This window comes from Thermobia domestica, chromosome 6, assembly GCF_964235325.1.
Source record: "Thermobia domestica chromosome 6, izTheDome1.hap1.1, whole genome shotgun sequence".
In the NCBI taxonomy this organism is placed as follows: Eukaryota; Metazoa; Arthropoda; class Insecta; order Zygentoma; family Lepismatidae; genus Thermobia; species Thermobia domestica.
Window position 1 is genome coordinate 58,412,747 of NC_137459.1, and position 17,167 is coordinate 58,429,913.

Below are 17,167 nucleotides of genomic sequence, written 5' to 3' on the forward strand. Positions count from 1 at the left end.
AAGGCTTCCTGTAGTTTTTATTTTCTTATTTTTAACGCTGATCCTTCTTTTTCTCATTTCATTTTGTTTCATCCTTCCTTATTTTTTTTCATTTCTTGTCTTGAAAGGGGGGGTCCGGACCTCCCCCTTGGCTACGTGCCTGCATACGGTCAAAAAGTCGAATTGTATATCGTGCGTGATCAAATTACTGTATTCGTATGGTAAAGACCGTTTAACTGGCAACGCTGCCTGTGATACTACAATACTGATCAGAGAGTAGGGTACAAAGTTATCAGTCTAGATGCCAGATGATAGTACCTGCTAGATTTTTTTTTTTTTTTTTTTTGATAAGGTGCGAACGAGAAGTAACAAAGAACTGGGAGTCAGAAAGTATAAGAGATTTAAACTATGGTAATAGTATACAACAGTGCCTCACGATCTGTGCGCGTGGATACTTCCTACTGTTGCACTACGTATAAAAATGATTTTATTACATTTAGAAGTAGTAAGAAGCATCCACGTGCACGTGACATGCGATATGTGTTTCAAATCCCCCACATATACTCATACACTACGTACAAGGGCACATTATTATTCTTCGCATACCATAAAACACAACGAAACGCAACGCAAACCGACGTACATTTTATTTTATATTACTCAGTAATTAAATGAAAGTCGCATTTTTACCTCATTTTCAAGTTCCTTTATCCTCAATGAATAATCCTTAAAAGACTGCACTTCGTGAGTCCTCGCTAAATGATGAGGCACTCTCGTATACTATATCCTAAACTATTTTTACAACAATCGTTTTAATATGTTAGTAATAAATATTATATAATTATTTTTACACCATTTGGTGAATATATCATAGGTTGAATGATCACCACACTCAGCTTGGTCTAATGTTGAACTTTTGGTTGTATTCTGTGAAAATTGTGTTGCTATGGTAACTTGACAATAATTTTATGGGAGTATTTTCTGAAATATAGGAGAATGAGCATGCTAAGTAAGGTATTATCAAATATCAATGTATAGTTAAAGAATAAAGAAATGGCACACGTGAATTAAATGGAGCCTATGTTTGGTAAGTTTAGAGATACAACGTGACACTATACAGAAAAAGAGTAAGTATCTTTATACGTATAAACAAGTTGCACACCACCTAATGGGTAGAGAATTTGAAAGGCATTACGTTTTGGAAAATTTACAGGTAAAATAGAATGGTCGGCATTAGAGAACATAGTTCTGCAGGGTACATGAAAAACTACTGAACAGTGAAACAGAAAGTGAAATGTGAAGTTGCATGATATTACACGTAACAATAGGAATCGTCCATTTCAGTGGATGATCACAAATTAAAATAAAAATAATAAGGCTAGCGTTAGCAGAATGGGTCCAGCAATTGTTTCTTTGGGTTAAGTTCCAAAGTTGGGCGTCCGTTTCCAGCAAATTTTTAAAAATTTACAGGTAAGATATGGCTAATTTCATCGTTTGTGTGCTTGATAATATATAGGAGTCTCGAAAAATCTGTTTATGTCTTATATATAAGCGGTTATAAACATGGGACTATACGGCGAGCGGAGGGAACTACTTGGCACAAGGTAACCGAACAGTTGCATTGTGGGAAAGAAACGAGCATTTACGTTATCAACATGGCGAATGTACAAGGGCAATGAAGGAGATAAGAGTGGGAAGGAGATAAGAGCGAAAAAAACGTGGGAAAAACGGACGCCCAACTTCGGAATAAATGCCGTTTCTTTTTTTAAAAAAATGTTACAATTTCGGTAATTTCTGTTCATATTAGGTTAGGAGAGGTTAGTTTATGTTGCATTATGTTAGTCTGGGGATCCAGGATAATTTTCCAAAAAAGATACAATTTCAATTATTTCTACTAATGTTAGGTTAGGTCAGATTTAGTTACGTTATTGTAGGTGTAAGTACTTGCGTCATCCATTTCTCCTGTAAATATTGTCTTTTACGTGTATCTGGACCTATTCTGCTAAACATAACCCAATAATGATAATAAAATAATCCTATACCTTTCAGAAAACGTTTTTGTTGTCAACGTAAGATTACATTCACTCGTACTGATTAAGAATAGTCCGTCATAAACATGGTAATATTACAGTTAAAATGAATTTGTGCATATCAAAAAGTATTTCCTAGAATATTAAATTCTACTGTCGGCAGGAATTTTTCATAACGTAGGAAAACAGTGTTGACAAGTTTAATGTTACAACTTTGAAACATACTAGAGTAAAATGTGTAAGTGCATAACTGATTTCCACTGGCAGGCATTTCTTGACCTGTACGTGTAATTTTGTGCTATTTCACGTTTTTTTAAAACTTTTTTTTTTATTTACCCATTTATGCATATGTCCTCCGTCGCTGACGCACATGCTACCTGCAGACTACCGCCGCGTTGCCTCGTGCCTCACCTGCTTCGCTCCTGTCTTCACTTAGGTAGTGTTCTCGGTTTTAATGATCATCTACCAGAACTTGGTTTGTTCTTTTTAGTAGTATCTTTTGTACAGCACACGTCAGGACGCATATTTATTGCGGATAAACCTCCGCAGATAGTGTCCCCGGACTGGACACACATGAACCTGTTTGCAACGTTGTGTTGTTATTTTTTTTTATTTTTATACGCTGTACATAGAATTACTCCTCTTTCATATCCCTCGTTTATTTTTAACTGTTGATTACAAATATTTCATGCTTTCATTGCTCTTTACTAGATACGTATTCGTATGTATTGTATTCTTGCGCAAAATTAGTACCTTCCGAGTGTTAAGTGTGCAACACTACTCACTAGGCCTCTATTCAAACATAACGAAAACAATGAATCCTCACTTTCTCATGTTTCTAACCAGCACTATAAATAACATCCTATTACAGAATTATATAGATAAACTTTAAGGGGATGTTTTGGGAGCAGAGCCCCAGCCCAAACAAAATTACTTCACTAGGTTCCCATACAAGGAAATGCTAATATTCATAATATATAAACATCTTTTAGCAGGAAATGCACTCTTACTGCCTTAGAAAGTGTTTCTTAAAGGAGTTGCATTAATGGGTGAAAATGACTTTAGCAGGACTGAGCATAACTACACTCTGTGCACATATGTCATAAAAATTGCAGCGCATAATGCACAAAGTGACTTAGAAACGCAAACCAACTTATGTAAATTAGCCGCTAAAAAGCACGAACACTTCCTACTGAGTCAGGGCAGGAACTTAGCAGGGGAACCCGTGCCTAGAGCCCAGGCGCGTCATCGACGGTGGGTATACGCATAAACGAAAAGTTGCAATAATGGGTGCCAATGGAACAAAGCACTTTTTATGGTATAAAACACATACGTTGTGAGTGACACAGCTTTGTAACATTTCTATGATCACCTTGCACCCTGGATTTACAACACTTCACTTCATCAAGCCTTTCCTATAGAGTACTACGTGGTAAAGGTCATACTTTCCATTTCGTATTTCTACCTTATACATGAAAAAGGTAAGATGCCGATATATTTTGATTACTTGTACAATCCTATTGTAAAATCAAGTAACATATATTTTCCTTGATTTTACAATTTTATGCCCCTATTTAATGGAATAGGGCCCAAAATTTTGCCCCATATCACTACATTTATTTCAGATGCAACTCTCCTCTTCTTAGTTTCCGCTCTACAAATCAGTATTTTCCTCCATTGCTGCAGCATCAGGTCCTAGCTTAGTTAATAATACCGTGGGCTTGAAACACTGCCATTATGCTCTATGGATGTTTACCTAATATCGCATCAATACGCGGACTCGTATGATCCAGAATTTAACTTTCTCCCTAATTAATCACCTGACAGCGATGACCTGTATTAACTTTCTTCTTACTTTCATGTTCACATTTTATCTGATTCTGTTCGTTTCTCCGTAGATTTTGTATTTCGTGGCCGCCATCTGTGGCAGTTATCCTTTAATATACCCGTAATGGAAAGTGTACTTGTAAACGCAACTCCTACCCTAAGGAAAAAAAAATCTATGGTATTATTTGTGAATTTCGTGATGGAATAATTGTATATAATTAATAAGGTAGTATGTGATAGAATGGTACGTGATCATTTCAGGGTGTATTAGCCCTTTCCGGATCTTGGCTTTTTGGGCTATTTTTTAGACTTTCAGTCAAGCAGCTACTGAATCGTCACTATTTATGCTAGGATCATGGTTCATACCTCATTCTCTTCAGAATAGAGCTGGCTTTCAAATGGTATCACTTGTATGCTCATACCATATACCAGAAGCGGGAAAAAAATGTCAAAGTGAAAATTTCGGAGGGATTTTTTTCTCGAACTTTGCCCCCTCCCCCCCCCCTGTGTGAACGTAGCCACCTAAAAAAAATCTGAGAAATAGTACTTGGTATAGTGAATGTGTGTGCCAAATTTCAAGATTATATCTTGAATAGTAAGGGCGGGGGAAATTTTATCAGGAATTCCCACCATGCCCAAAACTACCTCAAAACACCATGATCTCAGGGAAAAAAATTCCTGAGACATCCCTAATTACCCTAGAGTCATGTTTCGCCCATCATTCTCTTCAGAATAGAACTGCCTTTCAGACGGTATAACTCACGTGTCTCTACCATGTATGTAAGGCGGGAAAGTCCCGACCAAAAGAATTTTTTTTTGCCTAAAAATCCCTTTTTTCAACTTTTGCCCCTCTGGACCCCCCTGTTTTTACGCAGAAATCGGAAAAAAAAATTCTGGTAAATACTACTCGGTGGACTGAATGTGCAAAATTTCGATCATCTACGCGAAAAAATAGGCCCGCCAGAAAAAATTTCCCGACCATGCCCCACTTTTACCCTATACAGAAGTATATTTGGATAAAAATTCACTGAGACGGCCCTAATTACCCTAGAATAATAATTCGACCGTCATTCTCTTCAGAATGGAACTGCCTTTCAGATGGTATAACTCACGTGTCTCCATCATGGATGTGAGGCGGGAAAATTACGAAAAACGGGATTTTTTAGGTCTAAAAATCCCTTTTTTCAATTTTTTCCCCTCTGGACCCCCCCATTTTTTAATGCAGAGATCTGAAAAAAATTGATAAATACTACTAGGTGGGCTGAATGTTTATGCAAAATTTCAGTCTTCTAGGTGCAAAAGTAAGCCCGCCAAAAAAAAATAAACCCACCTTGTCCCATTTTCCCTATATAGAAGTATATTTTTTAAAAATTCCCTGAGACGACCCTAATTACCCTAGAATAATAATTCGAACGTCATTCTCTTCAGAATGGAACTGCCTTTCAGACGGTATGACTCACGTGTCTCCATCATGTACGTGAGGCGGGAAAATTACGAAAAACGGGATTTTTGGGGTAAAAATATCCCTTTTTTATTCCTTTGCCCCTCTGGTTCCCCCCCCTGTTTTAACACTGACATCAGAACAAAAAATCTGGTAAATACTACTCGGTAGACTGAATGTTTGTGCAAAATTTCAATCTTCTACGTTCAAAAATAAGCCCGCCAAAAAATAATGAACATAGGCTTAAAAAGGGGAAAAAATACATTTTAAGATTATGTCGTCATCACCTCCTATGTCTGGACGCAGGACGGTCTGAAACCATACGTAATGTCTTCTACAATGTCTCTGGACTTGAAAAAAAAAAAAAAAAAGAAAAAAGAAAAAAAAAACCGGACGAAGAAGCTCAAATAGGAGAGAAATAACGCAATATACAATGAAAAACGCGTATGGTACAAATTGTACCATAAGATCCCGAAAAGGTTAGTTTCCACGCATGATATCAATCTACACGCAATTATGTAGGTATGCACCAGGGTAGTAAGAGTCCAGAACGTCTAAAGCAAGAAAATTAATACAAAAATATTTTTTAAATCTGACGAACTATTTTTAATCTGCACACAACCATTTATTATGAATGAAGTAGAAGAGAGCCACAATGTTCGTGCCTGTAAAAATAATCTGTTATTCTATAAGTGAGATTGAGTTTTTGTTCCGCAGGTATGAGCCAGCACTATCCTAACTTAACCTACCTACACTAGTTCATCCTACCCTTAATTAAGCTAAAAGCGTTGTCTCACGTCTGCTGAATATATTCTGCGAGATTTAATATTTATAAAGTATATGTGAAGTCAAAGATAGCAACCAAAGCCTAGAGTTGAACGGTATTCATCAGGTTATGGTATATGCTGATGATGTAAATTTAATAGGGGATGATAGGAGAACAATAGAAAGATATGCAGAGATCTTATTAAACGTTTGCAGGGACATGGGTTTAGAAGTAAATGCAGAGAAAACTAAATACATGGAAGTGCGTCGGAACCGTAATACAGCAAATTATGGATGCGTTAAAATATTAAATAATACTTTTGATAAAGTGGATAGTTTCAAATATTTAGAATCAATATTAACAGTCGAAAATCATATTCACGAAGAAATTAAATGTCGACTAAAAGCAGGGAATTCGTGTTACTATTCGGTTCAAAATCTCTTGTCGTCGCAAATTCTGTCGAGGAATTTGAAGCTTAAAATATACAAAACTATAATCATGCCTGTGGTTCTGTATGGTTGCGAAACATGGTCGCTTACTCTGAGGGAAGAACATAGACTGAAAGTATTTGGGAACAAGATCCTGAGACGAATATTCGGATCCAAGTGGAACGGGAATGGGGAATGGCGGAAACTTCATAACGAGGAACTACATAATTTATACGGTTTACCCAACATTATTAAAGTCGTCAAGTCTAGGAGGCTTAGGTGGGCGGGTCATGTAGCTAGAATGGAAGAAAGTAGAAACGCTTTCAGAGTGTTGACTGGAAGACCAATCAGAAAACGACCATTAGGTAGACCTAGGCGCAGATGGGAGGACAATATTAAGATGGATCTCGCAGAGATTGGAATACAAAGTAGAAACTGGATGCAGTTAGCTAAGGATAGAAGTCAGTGGAGAGCTTTTGTGAACGCGGCATTGAACCTCCGGGTTCCATAGGCCATAGAGTTAGTTATTTAGTTATATGTGAAGTTTAGATGAGTCACCACTCGATTAGTGTATATTACATACAAATGTTAACAAGAATGAGCGTGCATTTGTAGATGCGCAGTTTCACTTTAGTACGCAGCAATTAAGACATTCAATAGCGTTCTTCCCAATGTCTTTGGTGCCGTTATTGTTTATACTGTCCAACTCCCTTTCCTCTTCCCCTTTCCTTGCCGGTGGGTCACAAAACAAATTTCCTTGTACTTAACGTGCGTTCCCCATACCTAGTAAAACTGGGAAGTTACAAGTAGAACACGAGCTTTTGAGACACTCAAGTGACTACTTTTATAGAAAACTATTTAAAAGCATGCTTGTGGTGGCTTTCTTTATTTTTGATGTACCTAAAACAAATGAAATAGCGCTAAGAGGACACGAGTGTGTAAGGCTTTAAGTGACAAGTTTTGAAAATATATATATATAGAGATATAGATATTTGTGGTTACATCTTTCAGTTTCAGCTCACGTAATACACACAATGTCATGTCGCCGTGTGCAAATCTTTTGCAAACGGATTGAGAGATCTTTAGTGGAAGAATTTGAGTTCTTGAACACTTATTTCTAGTGACATTTTTGAGCTTGTCCTACACGAGTGAAAGTAACAAAATAGAGATAACATACCGCTAAGTAATGTTAGCATCTCCACTGTGTAATCCTGCATATTGTGCACCCTAAATATGTATTCATAAGGTGTTTTAACTGACAGTTACAGAAAGTAATGCCTGCTCTTGGGCCAACGGTGCCCTGTGTCTTCGCTTTCTAAGTCCCCCACATTTCCAAGTGGGTCCGAAGCATATTCCCTTTTGCAAGCATATCAAATAAAATTGGAAGGTCAATAACGGGAGAAGTGTTTTAAAGCAATAGGAGACGATGTAGTAAGGATATATTATAGTAATCAGTATATGATTGCATCTGTACTTTCTACCTATACCAGTGTGGTGGAAGTAAAAATAGGAAGTCACTTGAATTTACCGTTTTAAAGGTAGTTGGATCTATAAAAAACAATGTGCATTCGTTACATGGTGGTGGCCACCAGATTTTTTAACTGCATATGCATATATGCCATAGTCCATATCACTTGCCAAAAATTTTGTGACTGTTGATCAGTACCATACAGTACTACATGCCCTGAAAAGAAGAACTTCCACTTTTGTGTTTCACAGGTTTGATAAACATTGCCTATGTTTAATTTTATGACTTATGTCTTAATTATATTGTTAATACTAGTCCCAAATGTGAGAATTGTACAAGAGTTGTATCTCTAACAGTTAAGGTTCATATGATTGTGCAAATGCGATACGAACATAAGACGTCTGATTGAGCATAAAAAGAAATGGAGATCATTAAAATTTAAGCTGTTATGGACCATAGGGAGAGGAGCTAGGGAAGAGAAAACTTTGAATGTCACCGAAATGAGAGAAAGGCAGTGAGGACGGTGAAACTGAATTTCTTGCAAAGGATGAAAGTATTCAATCCAAAACTAACCTACCAACCATATAAGAAAGACAGACAATTTAATATAACTTTTATGTCAATGAAAGCTGTTCTAAACGGAAATAACATATGGAACCGGATCAATTAGATCCCGTGTTAAAGGTTTCATTTTGTATATAATTGAAAGAAAGAACGCGTGTGGTTGGGAAAATACGTAAATGAAACCAGTTGACGTGTGTACTACAAAATAGAGAGATGTTGTGAAATGTGCTATGCTATGGACCAGAGGGAACGGAAATATGGGAGCGTGGGCAGTGTACAGAGAGCATGGGATGTAAAGGCGCGAGATGGAACTAGTTTTAGTAGTTTTAGTAGTAGGAGCAAGTGTGAACGCATACTAGTGTTTCTTTGTGAACATTCGGTCACGCAGGTCAAGTAGTGTCAATGGAAGCAGAGTGCAGCCGTACTTCGGAGACTGATTTGTAAACTTGCATCATATATATACACAATGTGACAAACTGTAGTTGTGAAGCTGTTAGCTGATGTGTTCTGGAAACCGCAACACCGGAAGAACGCCTTGTTGCAGGACGGATTAAAACGCAGCTTTGTGAGGAAGGGGTTGTTATGGATGATTTTAACACACTAATGATAAACGATGATCAAACAGATGATAAGAACATTAAAAGTGATATCGGCAATGATCCAGCGTTACCAGGAGGGACGACGCTGCCACTAGAACGAAGTTTACCAGTCGGTGACTATTACAAGAAGACTAGCTCAACATATGCTTCATCGACACCAAAGAAAACGTGCACAAAGAAACCCGTACAAAGTACTTGCCCGATGCATACAAGATCTGGACCAAGCAGCCCAGAGGCTCGGAGCCTCCCCAGCTGTGCCCTCTTGGATTAGCGATTCACATGTCATCACGTTTGCAAATCATTATTGTTATGGGACAAAAACGAAGAAAAAAGATAGTCTTGCAAAAATTTGAGATGGTACAATGCCTTGCAAACGCCGACATTCCTTGCAAGCACGACCTAATGCTGTACGTGATCATTTCATGCCAATGAGACAATACTATACAGTTATTTACGATCGCACAATACGTATCTGGGCGATGAATATTAAGAATGAACTTGATCCATACAACACATCATTCACAGCGTCCAAACTATTGGTCAAACGCTTCAAACGAATATATATAAATTACTGCTACTGTGGGTGGGTACACCAAATCAAAACTGACCAAACTCTTCAAAGTAGAAATTCCACCTTCAGAAGACAATGAACGGAAAGAAGCTTGTGTGACTTGCCGGGAATTTATATCAAACATCAATTTAGCTGTTGAATCGCGTGAAGGAATTTAAACGGTGAAGAATGTACGACTTGAACAGGAATCGAAACTTTTGCCAAGCACCACGCCACCCAGTTCGCCTCCTGATTATCCACACATTTTCACTTTTGAGGTCGGCGCTATGCCACAGACGGTGCCGCGTTGCTAACGAACATATGCAGTTGTACAGTCTATTTGGTTTGAATGGCTGAGCGTCGACCAGAAAAAAAGAGACTGTAGCGGATCAGGAAGCTTGGTGGATGACATGGTAGTTGGCGGAACGACAGGATAAGCCTGAAGTCCGGGTTTAGTTACTGGCTTATTCGTTCATTTTTTACTCTTTTAATTTCGTTGAATTCGCACTATAGAGGGTACTGTGTGAGAAAAAAGAAAATCCTTGTTTTTTCCATTTGTCATTTATAACGAAGACTTTTACTTTTCTAATACTGTAGTAGTGATGTAATAACCTTGACGTAATATTGCCGGAATGAACTACCCTTTCAGTGCATTATTGTTTTAAACACGATATATAATTATCTGTACAATTTTGGTTTGTGATAGCGAGCTACTGCGATGCAATAATACACTTTTTTTCATTTCAGCTATTACCTGTTATTTATACTGAATGAAATTTGTACATATAATTATTGGATCTCTTGTATTATCACAGACTAGACCCGTAGTAGTTAGGAGACTTAACCAGCGAGACGATATAAAGTGTCATTGTTTCTGGTTCAGTGTTTCAGGTGCTATAATTCATTTTTTCCCCTTTTTTTCTTTCTTTTGACAGGATTAAAAATCATGTAGGGTTTGCCGTATCCCCTTGCATGACTACAGGCATGAGACATTGATGCTAGGTAAAAATATTGTTATAATTATTTTAATCATACCTTAGCAGAAGTAGTACATAGCTGTGTAATTCTATTCTTCAAATTTTCAGAACTACTTAAAGTGTTTCAGGTGACTTGTCCTTGTAGGAGTCGTGAAATTGCTTTATTCTTTTTCTTACTTTGTTTCAGGAAAACTAAGGATTTGTTTAGGAAAATATTCATAATATTAAGTTGTTCATTTTTAAACTGGGAAGAATGTCACACCAGTAAGTATAACATTTCATTTAATTTCCACTTTCATTTTTCTGTTTTACGTCTAAAATACGAGTTCTGTTTAATACTGTTGACGATAAATGAAGTGAAATGTCTAGTTGTGTGTCTCACATTCATGTCCTGTAAGCTAAAGAAGCCGAATGATTAATGAAAATGAATGATCGTGAAAAAATTGGTGGGAGGAAACAGGAGAACTCTCATGTGGGCTTATATCAAACATTGGACTTCTCACACCACAGGTGAGTTCTATACCATTGAGCCATCGTGCCTTCCTGACTGTCGATGCAGTTTAACGTCAGTCTGTGTTTGGTCAAGAGGGTACATACTCAGTAGACTGGATTCTACGCTTAGTGAATTGGATACCCTTCAAATTTGCTGTGTAATATTATGAATTCCATTATGGACAATCATTCGAAATTGTTGACGGAAATAAAAAAAAAAATGTGTTAATATTTCCACTTTTGATGTATCATAACTAAATATCCGTTCTTCGCACGAGGAGTATAGATGTATTAGAAATATTTGAATCCCCATTCCTCTTACATATTTCAATGAAATTGTCATGATAATAATCAATAAAACACACTACTTTTGGCATAAATTTTGAAACATCCTGCCCCATAGAATACGAACTTTAATCGCACTGACATTATAAAAATCTACCTTGAAGTAGTTACTACGTCCCAAAAGTTATTTCAAACGGGTCAGTCGTTTCCGTGACCCCAAAAACTATGGATTAGACATTATTTTCGGTTGTTTTGGATATTTTATTTTCAGTATTTCTTATCTACCATGCCGATGGGGGCTAAAGTTGGACTTACACGGCATTGGAAATATCAGTGTTTATCTCAGCGATTCCGAAAACTATGAATTCGGCACTAATATCGGTAATTTCAATCATTTTTATGTCACCCACCTCACTTGCCTTCTGTAGATGTGCTTGAGGGTCTTATCCCCACGGTGTTCTTTTCATGGTTGTAAATGATGTATGTACCAAGTTTGGTAGAAATTTCTCCAGGCGATCCAGAGTTATGCTGGAACACACATAAATACATTTAATATATATATATATAATAGAAAGATAGATAAATGAAGTGTACTTTCAAAAGAAGCCAAGAAAAGCTATGTGACTTTAAGATTAGGTTCTTTGTTTTTATTTAAATTGACAACCAATGTGTTAACTTGTCGTTTCTTGAGAAAGACTTAATCGCGGGACGTTACACTAAAGATTTATTCAATTTATTATCTTGTTTCAATTTTGAATTGATTTTCCTTTCAAAACTGCCAATGATAGAACTTTAATATGTTGTACCCTTTACAACAATAATTCAATTAATCTTGCAGGGTAGATTCATCTTTGTCCCATGAGGTTTTATATTTATTTTATTTCATTTATTTTTTTAATGATGATTTCGACATAGACAGAGGAATAATATTACATCTCAAAATTATGTGCAAAACATTGTGAACCGTACATCAATGTACGCATATTAACGAACTAATTTATATAAAGGGCAAATAATGTTACCTATGTGGAACTTCAAGGGATATTATTTACCTGCAATATTTCGCAAACCACACAGTTTACTTATTTATGTAGTCTACGTACAGTTTGGCAATTCTCAGAAGAATTTAAAAGTCGTACTAATCTGTTTAATTTCGGCCTTATGCTGAAGTCATGCTTTTGTCGAACAGAACTGATCCAGTAAACACGACTACATGAATAAGGAAGCAATGGGATTTGCGAAATATTGTAGGAAAACAATATCCCTTGGTGTACCACACAGGTAAAATTATTAGCTTTATTTAGATTTGTAGCTTTCTACATTAAAATTGTTGTAGCAGTGAAAGATAGTAGGCATAGAACAGGATGTATTCGATTCTTTTAAGCTTATGTTGAACGAAAAGAAAATAATAATAATAATAACAAACTTATTTTTTCACATGCAAAAACAAGAGAAAAATATTGTTTCCTTTTCTTTATTCTACAGAACATATAACAAGCTTTGGGCAGAAGCTCAGATCGCTTTGTGCAATGCTTCAAGTTTTGATGCTCTTCTCCAATCTGCGAAGCCAGAGAAGGTATATGAAAAATTAATTATTCTGTCTGTTAATGATTTTTGTAAAAAATCTACTATTTAAATTAAATAACTATTAGTTATCTACCAAACATGTTAAGTATTAAGTGCTATTAAGTAGTCATAAGACAATATTTTCGTAAGAATAGTTAATATATTGCATGATCGGAAGGAAATTTTCAGTTATATATAGCGTCAATTACCCGCTTCGCTGAGTTAAAGTAACAAAAATTAGTAATATGTTCCGTTATTGAGTCACTTTTTACTATTACAGTGAAGCGCTCTTTGATAGACAATGTTTTTTGTCTTGCCAGTCATTTTCGATCATTTTTATAGATTTCCTCCCTCCCCCCGTTGCGGGGCTGAATTTGGATTTAAATGGCATCGGAAGTGTCACTATTCATTTCAGCGACCCTGAAAACTACGGATTCGACACTAATATCGGTCATTTTCTATCATTTTTATGTATATCTCTCCCTCCTTGCCCCTCCCCTAAGTTTCACCGTCAAAGTAAATAGATAAAAAACATCCCAGGCTCGAACTTTATCTATGTTGAAAATTTGATCGAGATCTATCGGGTGATTGAAGTGTTATTAAGTCACAGACATAGTCACTTTCATTTTTAGATATATAGATTAGCTAAAATACCCACCCTTCTCATGGGTCAGATAAAATATCTATGTAAACAAACTGAACAACGAAAGGAAAAAAATATCAGTCATTTTTTACTACTTTTACATATCCCAGTAAACGGTCCCTGAGACCTCGTTGTTCGAATTTAAAAAAAAAAAAATAAAAAAGAAAACTTCTCTGCGCTCCAGCCGATGGGGGCTGTATTTGAAGTCAACGCCTGTGGAAGTATCACTATTCATCTCAGCGACTGCGAAAACTATGGATTTGACACTAATATCGGTCATTTTGGATTAATTTTACATGTCTCGGTACCCCTCCCCCCCCCCGGCAGGTGACCTCCGGCCTGTATACAGTGCTAGCTAAATTTAAAAGTCATCGCTAATGGAAGTGTCACCATTGATCTCAGCGACTGCGAAAGCTATGAATTTGACACTAACATTGGTCATTTTGGATCATTTTGGATTGTTTCGGTGTGCCCCCGCTCCGCAGCCGAATGGGGTGAATTTGGAAGTTAATGCGATCGGAGTTTCACCATTGGTCTCAGCGACCGCAAAATTTATGAATTTGACACTAATATCGGTCATTTTCTACTACTTTTACATGTCTCGGTAAAGCCCCCCCCCCCCCTCCCTCCGCCGAGACCCTCTGGTTCGAATTTTGAAGAAAACGCTTCGTCTTGGTCTGACACCTGAACCAAGGTATCCGTGACCAAAATTTGGTAACTCTCGGTCCACTCGTCTGGTCCCCAGGCTGCGCGCGCGCACACACACACAACTCTTCATTTTATTTATATTAGAATCTAGAGAGTCTCTTTCTTTTAGTTTATTAATTTATTTTTGTTATTCTCGTTCTTAGTAATTAAGGTGCATATTTTTGAACAAGCATTGAGGTTAAACAATCTAAATAGAAACAATTACTAAGTACTTGGTGAAATATTTATGTGAGAGGCACAGATAAGTAGAGAAAGGAAGCAAATTTGGAATACACAGAAATTAACTAATACAGAGCATTAAAGAGACATTTTCTATTTAGATTTGTGATCATTTCCTGAAGGCTGCAGGGTTTTGCCTGTGGCATTAAAGTAATATTTTATTTTGTTTTATTTCAGAGGTGATTCATTATCTTCCTCTGTTTTTTTATGTATAACGTTCTGCAGTTTCAACTTATATATGTGTCTGTTTACCGTATAGGCAGATGCTCACTAAGATGCAGATATATTTTGTACTGTGATATTTGAAATAGAAAATGGAGTCTCGTTTCTTTTTGTTTGAAGCTTTTACATTTTTCATATATTGCAGGACAAAGAGCTTGCTTCTAGTATTGTTTGCGGTTTATACATAAAATATGTTACAATTGTTAACAAATTAGATGAGTGCTATAATCAAATTGTGCAACCACAAAAAAGGTTATTGATAAGAAAATTGTTGGAGGCAAGTATTGGTAGACTCCTTGAAATGAAGGTAAGAATAGATTTTATATTGATAAGTATATTTGATATTGATAAGTAAAACAGCACATTTTTGTTTATAGTTTCTACGTAAGAATCTCTTCCAAGTTCTGTTGTAAATTGAGTGGCTATTTAAAGCATGTACGAAATAAAAAGTACATTTAATTGTATAGGATCTTTGTTAAATATTCTTACAGAAAAATCAAGTTCTTTAGAGGATCCCACGTATGCAAGGGATGTTTCACTTTGACGTGTTCTTAGAGATTCATATTGTCAGTTATGTTCTGGAGTTCATTACAAGTAGGGGCCGCGGTAGCTCAGTGGTAGAGCGTTCACCTCTGGTGCTTGGGGTCCCGGGTTCGATCCCAGCCCCCACCAAGTGAACTTTGTGGTGAACAAACACCGTGTGCGTGGGTTTTCTCGGCGTTCTCCCGTTTCCTCCCACTTTCTTCATTCCACCATTTCACTCATTTCTCATAATCACCGTCTCCTTTAGCCTAACCGGCATAACCGTGGGACGTAAAACTTACAGATTTCATTTCATTTTTTTCATTACAAGTACTCAAAAAATGCATATACTCACCGTTCCGTGCGCACTTCCAATGTTTCACGTTGTATTGCGAGTCCTTCATAGTTCTTTTTCTGAAGGATAAAAGTGATATGAGAAAGGGGTTACAAGGAAATAAGCAGAAATAGACGAGAACCGTCTTATACACCCACTAAATTTGTCCAAAAAATATTTAGGAAGGCCTTCTGCTGGATACATAAATATTCTGCATGTATATTTGTCATACGTTTTCTCATCTATATCATGTGACGTTTCTCTTTTATTTCTTCAGCCACTTTCCAACCAACTTGCTTAGAAATACTTCAGATATTTCCTTGCTCGTTCGATTGATCTGCACGAAGTTTCACTTGACTTTCTGTTTCTTTGTTTTTTTCTTTTTTTTTTTTTTTCGTTTTCCAATCTTCGCATTGATCTGTATGTCCAAGTTATTTTCCGTCTTATTCTAAACTGACTTCTGAATGTTATGCGTTTTATTTTTTAAAGTGCTTAAGGTACTTTTTCAGAGTTTTTACTTTAACGACCCTGATATGTTCTTTCAATCTGACATTGATTTTTCGCACGTGCAAGTAATTTCGTATATCATGCTAATCTCTGTAACCCCAGTTTTTATATGGTAGAAGCAAAGAAGTTTTATTTTACCCAGCTAGAGGCTTATTACACTGTACGTTTAAGGGCAGATTGAATCAGTATCATGAGATGTTTCTATTTTGTTCATGTTTTTATCCTAGTAACTTCTTTTACATGTTACTTCTAACTATCAGTAAGCATGTACTATACATCGATTAAAATTAACAACAAACTGACACTTCAAAACCACGTGGATGTCCCGGTGGTAGTTACAGTTGGAGGGTCTCTGTAGAAAGGAATAACAATAATACAATGTTACCGCATTGTATCACATGTTCAGAACTGTTTGTCAACCAAGGTGAAAGAAGCACAGCGGAATATCACGACTTAGCACTAGGCCAACAAGTACTCCTTCAAATAATAATTCTTTTGTTATTTTGATTTGAGTATAGAAGTTGAAAACATAGATTTAAAATTAGAAAAAAGCACATGGTGGTCAGTTTTTCTTCTTCTTCATTATAATAATAATAATAATAATAATAATAATAATAATAATAATAATAATAATAATAATAATTATTATTATTATTATTATTATTATTATTATTATTATTATTATTATTATTATTATTATTATTATTATTATTATTATTATTATTATTATTATTATTTGGGTTTTCCTTACTGGATATTGCTGTGTACAAGTATGACTTCGAATGCAATTTTCTATGTCCCTTTATCTAAACTCTAAAACAATTAGTGTTTATCCTATGTAATCGCAAAGTTTATTTTCCCACATATTGGAGGTTTGTAAGTCAGAAATGAGACTGCTTAAAAGTTTTCCCAACATAGACTTCTGTATTAACATGACTTCCTGTATGACATGTATTAATCTTCCTTCAAACGATTTTTTTTTTTTTTTTTTTTTTTTTTGAAATGTTCTGCGCTGTTATAGAATTAAGTCGGCACAAGTC

General features: G+C 36.1%; 1 protein-coding gene across 3 annotated transcripts in view; it reads left to right on the plus strand.

Annotated features, from left to right (window-relative positions):
- Positions 1–905: 905 nt before the first annotated feature.
- LOC145688026 (dynein regulatory complex subunit 11) overlaps positions 906–17,167 on the plus strand; it is a 104,503-nt gene continuing 88,241 nt past the window's right edge. The window contains exons 1-4 of one of the 3 annotated variants that reach the window (XR_014131830.1): positions 906–1,066; positions 10,817–10,893; positions 12,892–12,982; positions 14,910–15,071. Coding sequence is in view for 2 of the 3 variants with exons in the window: in XM_081761698.1 (XP_081617824.1) it covers positions 10,883–10,893; positions 12,892–12,982; positions 14,910–15,071 (264 nt within the window). In the remaining variant the exon portion in view is untranslated. The remainder of the gene's footprint in view (positions 1,067–10,816; positions 10,894–12,891; positions 12,983–14,909; positions 15,072–17,167) is intronic. The other 2 variants (XM_081761698.1, XM_081761699.1) reach the window with 2 other exon arrangements.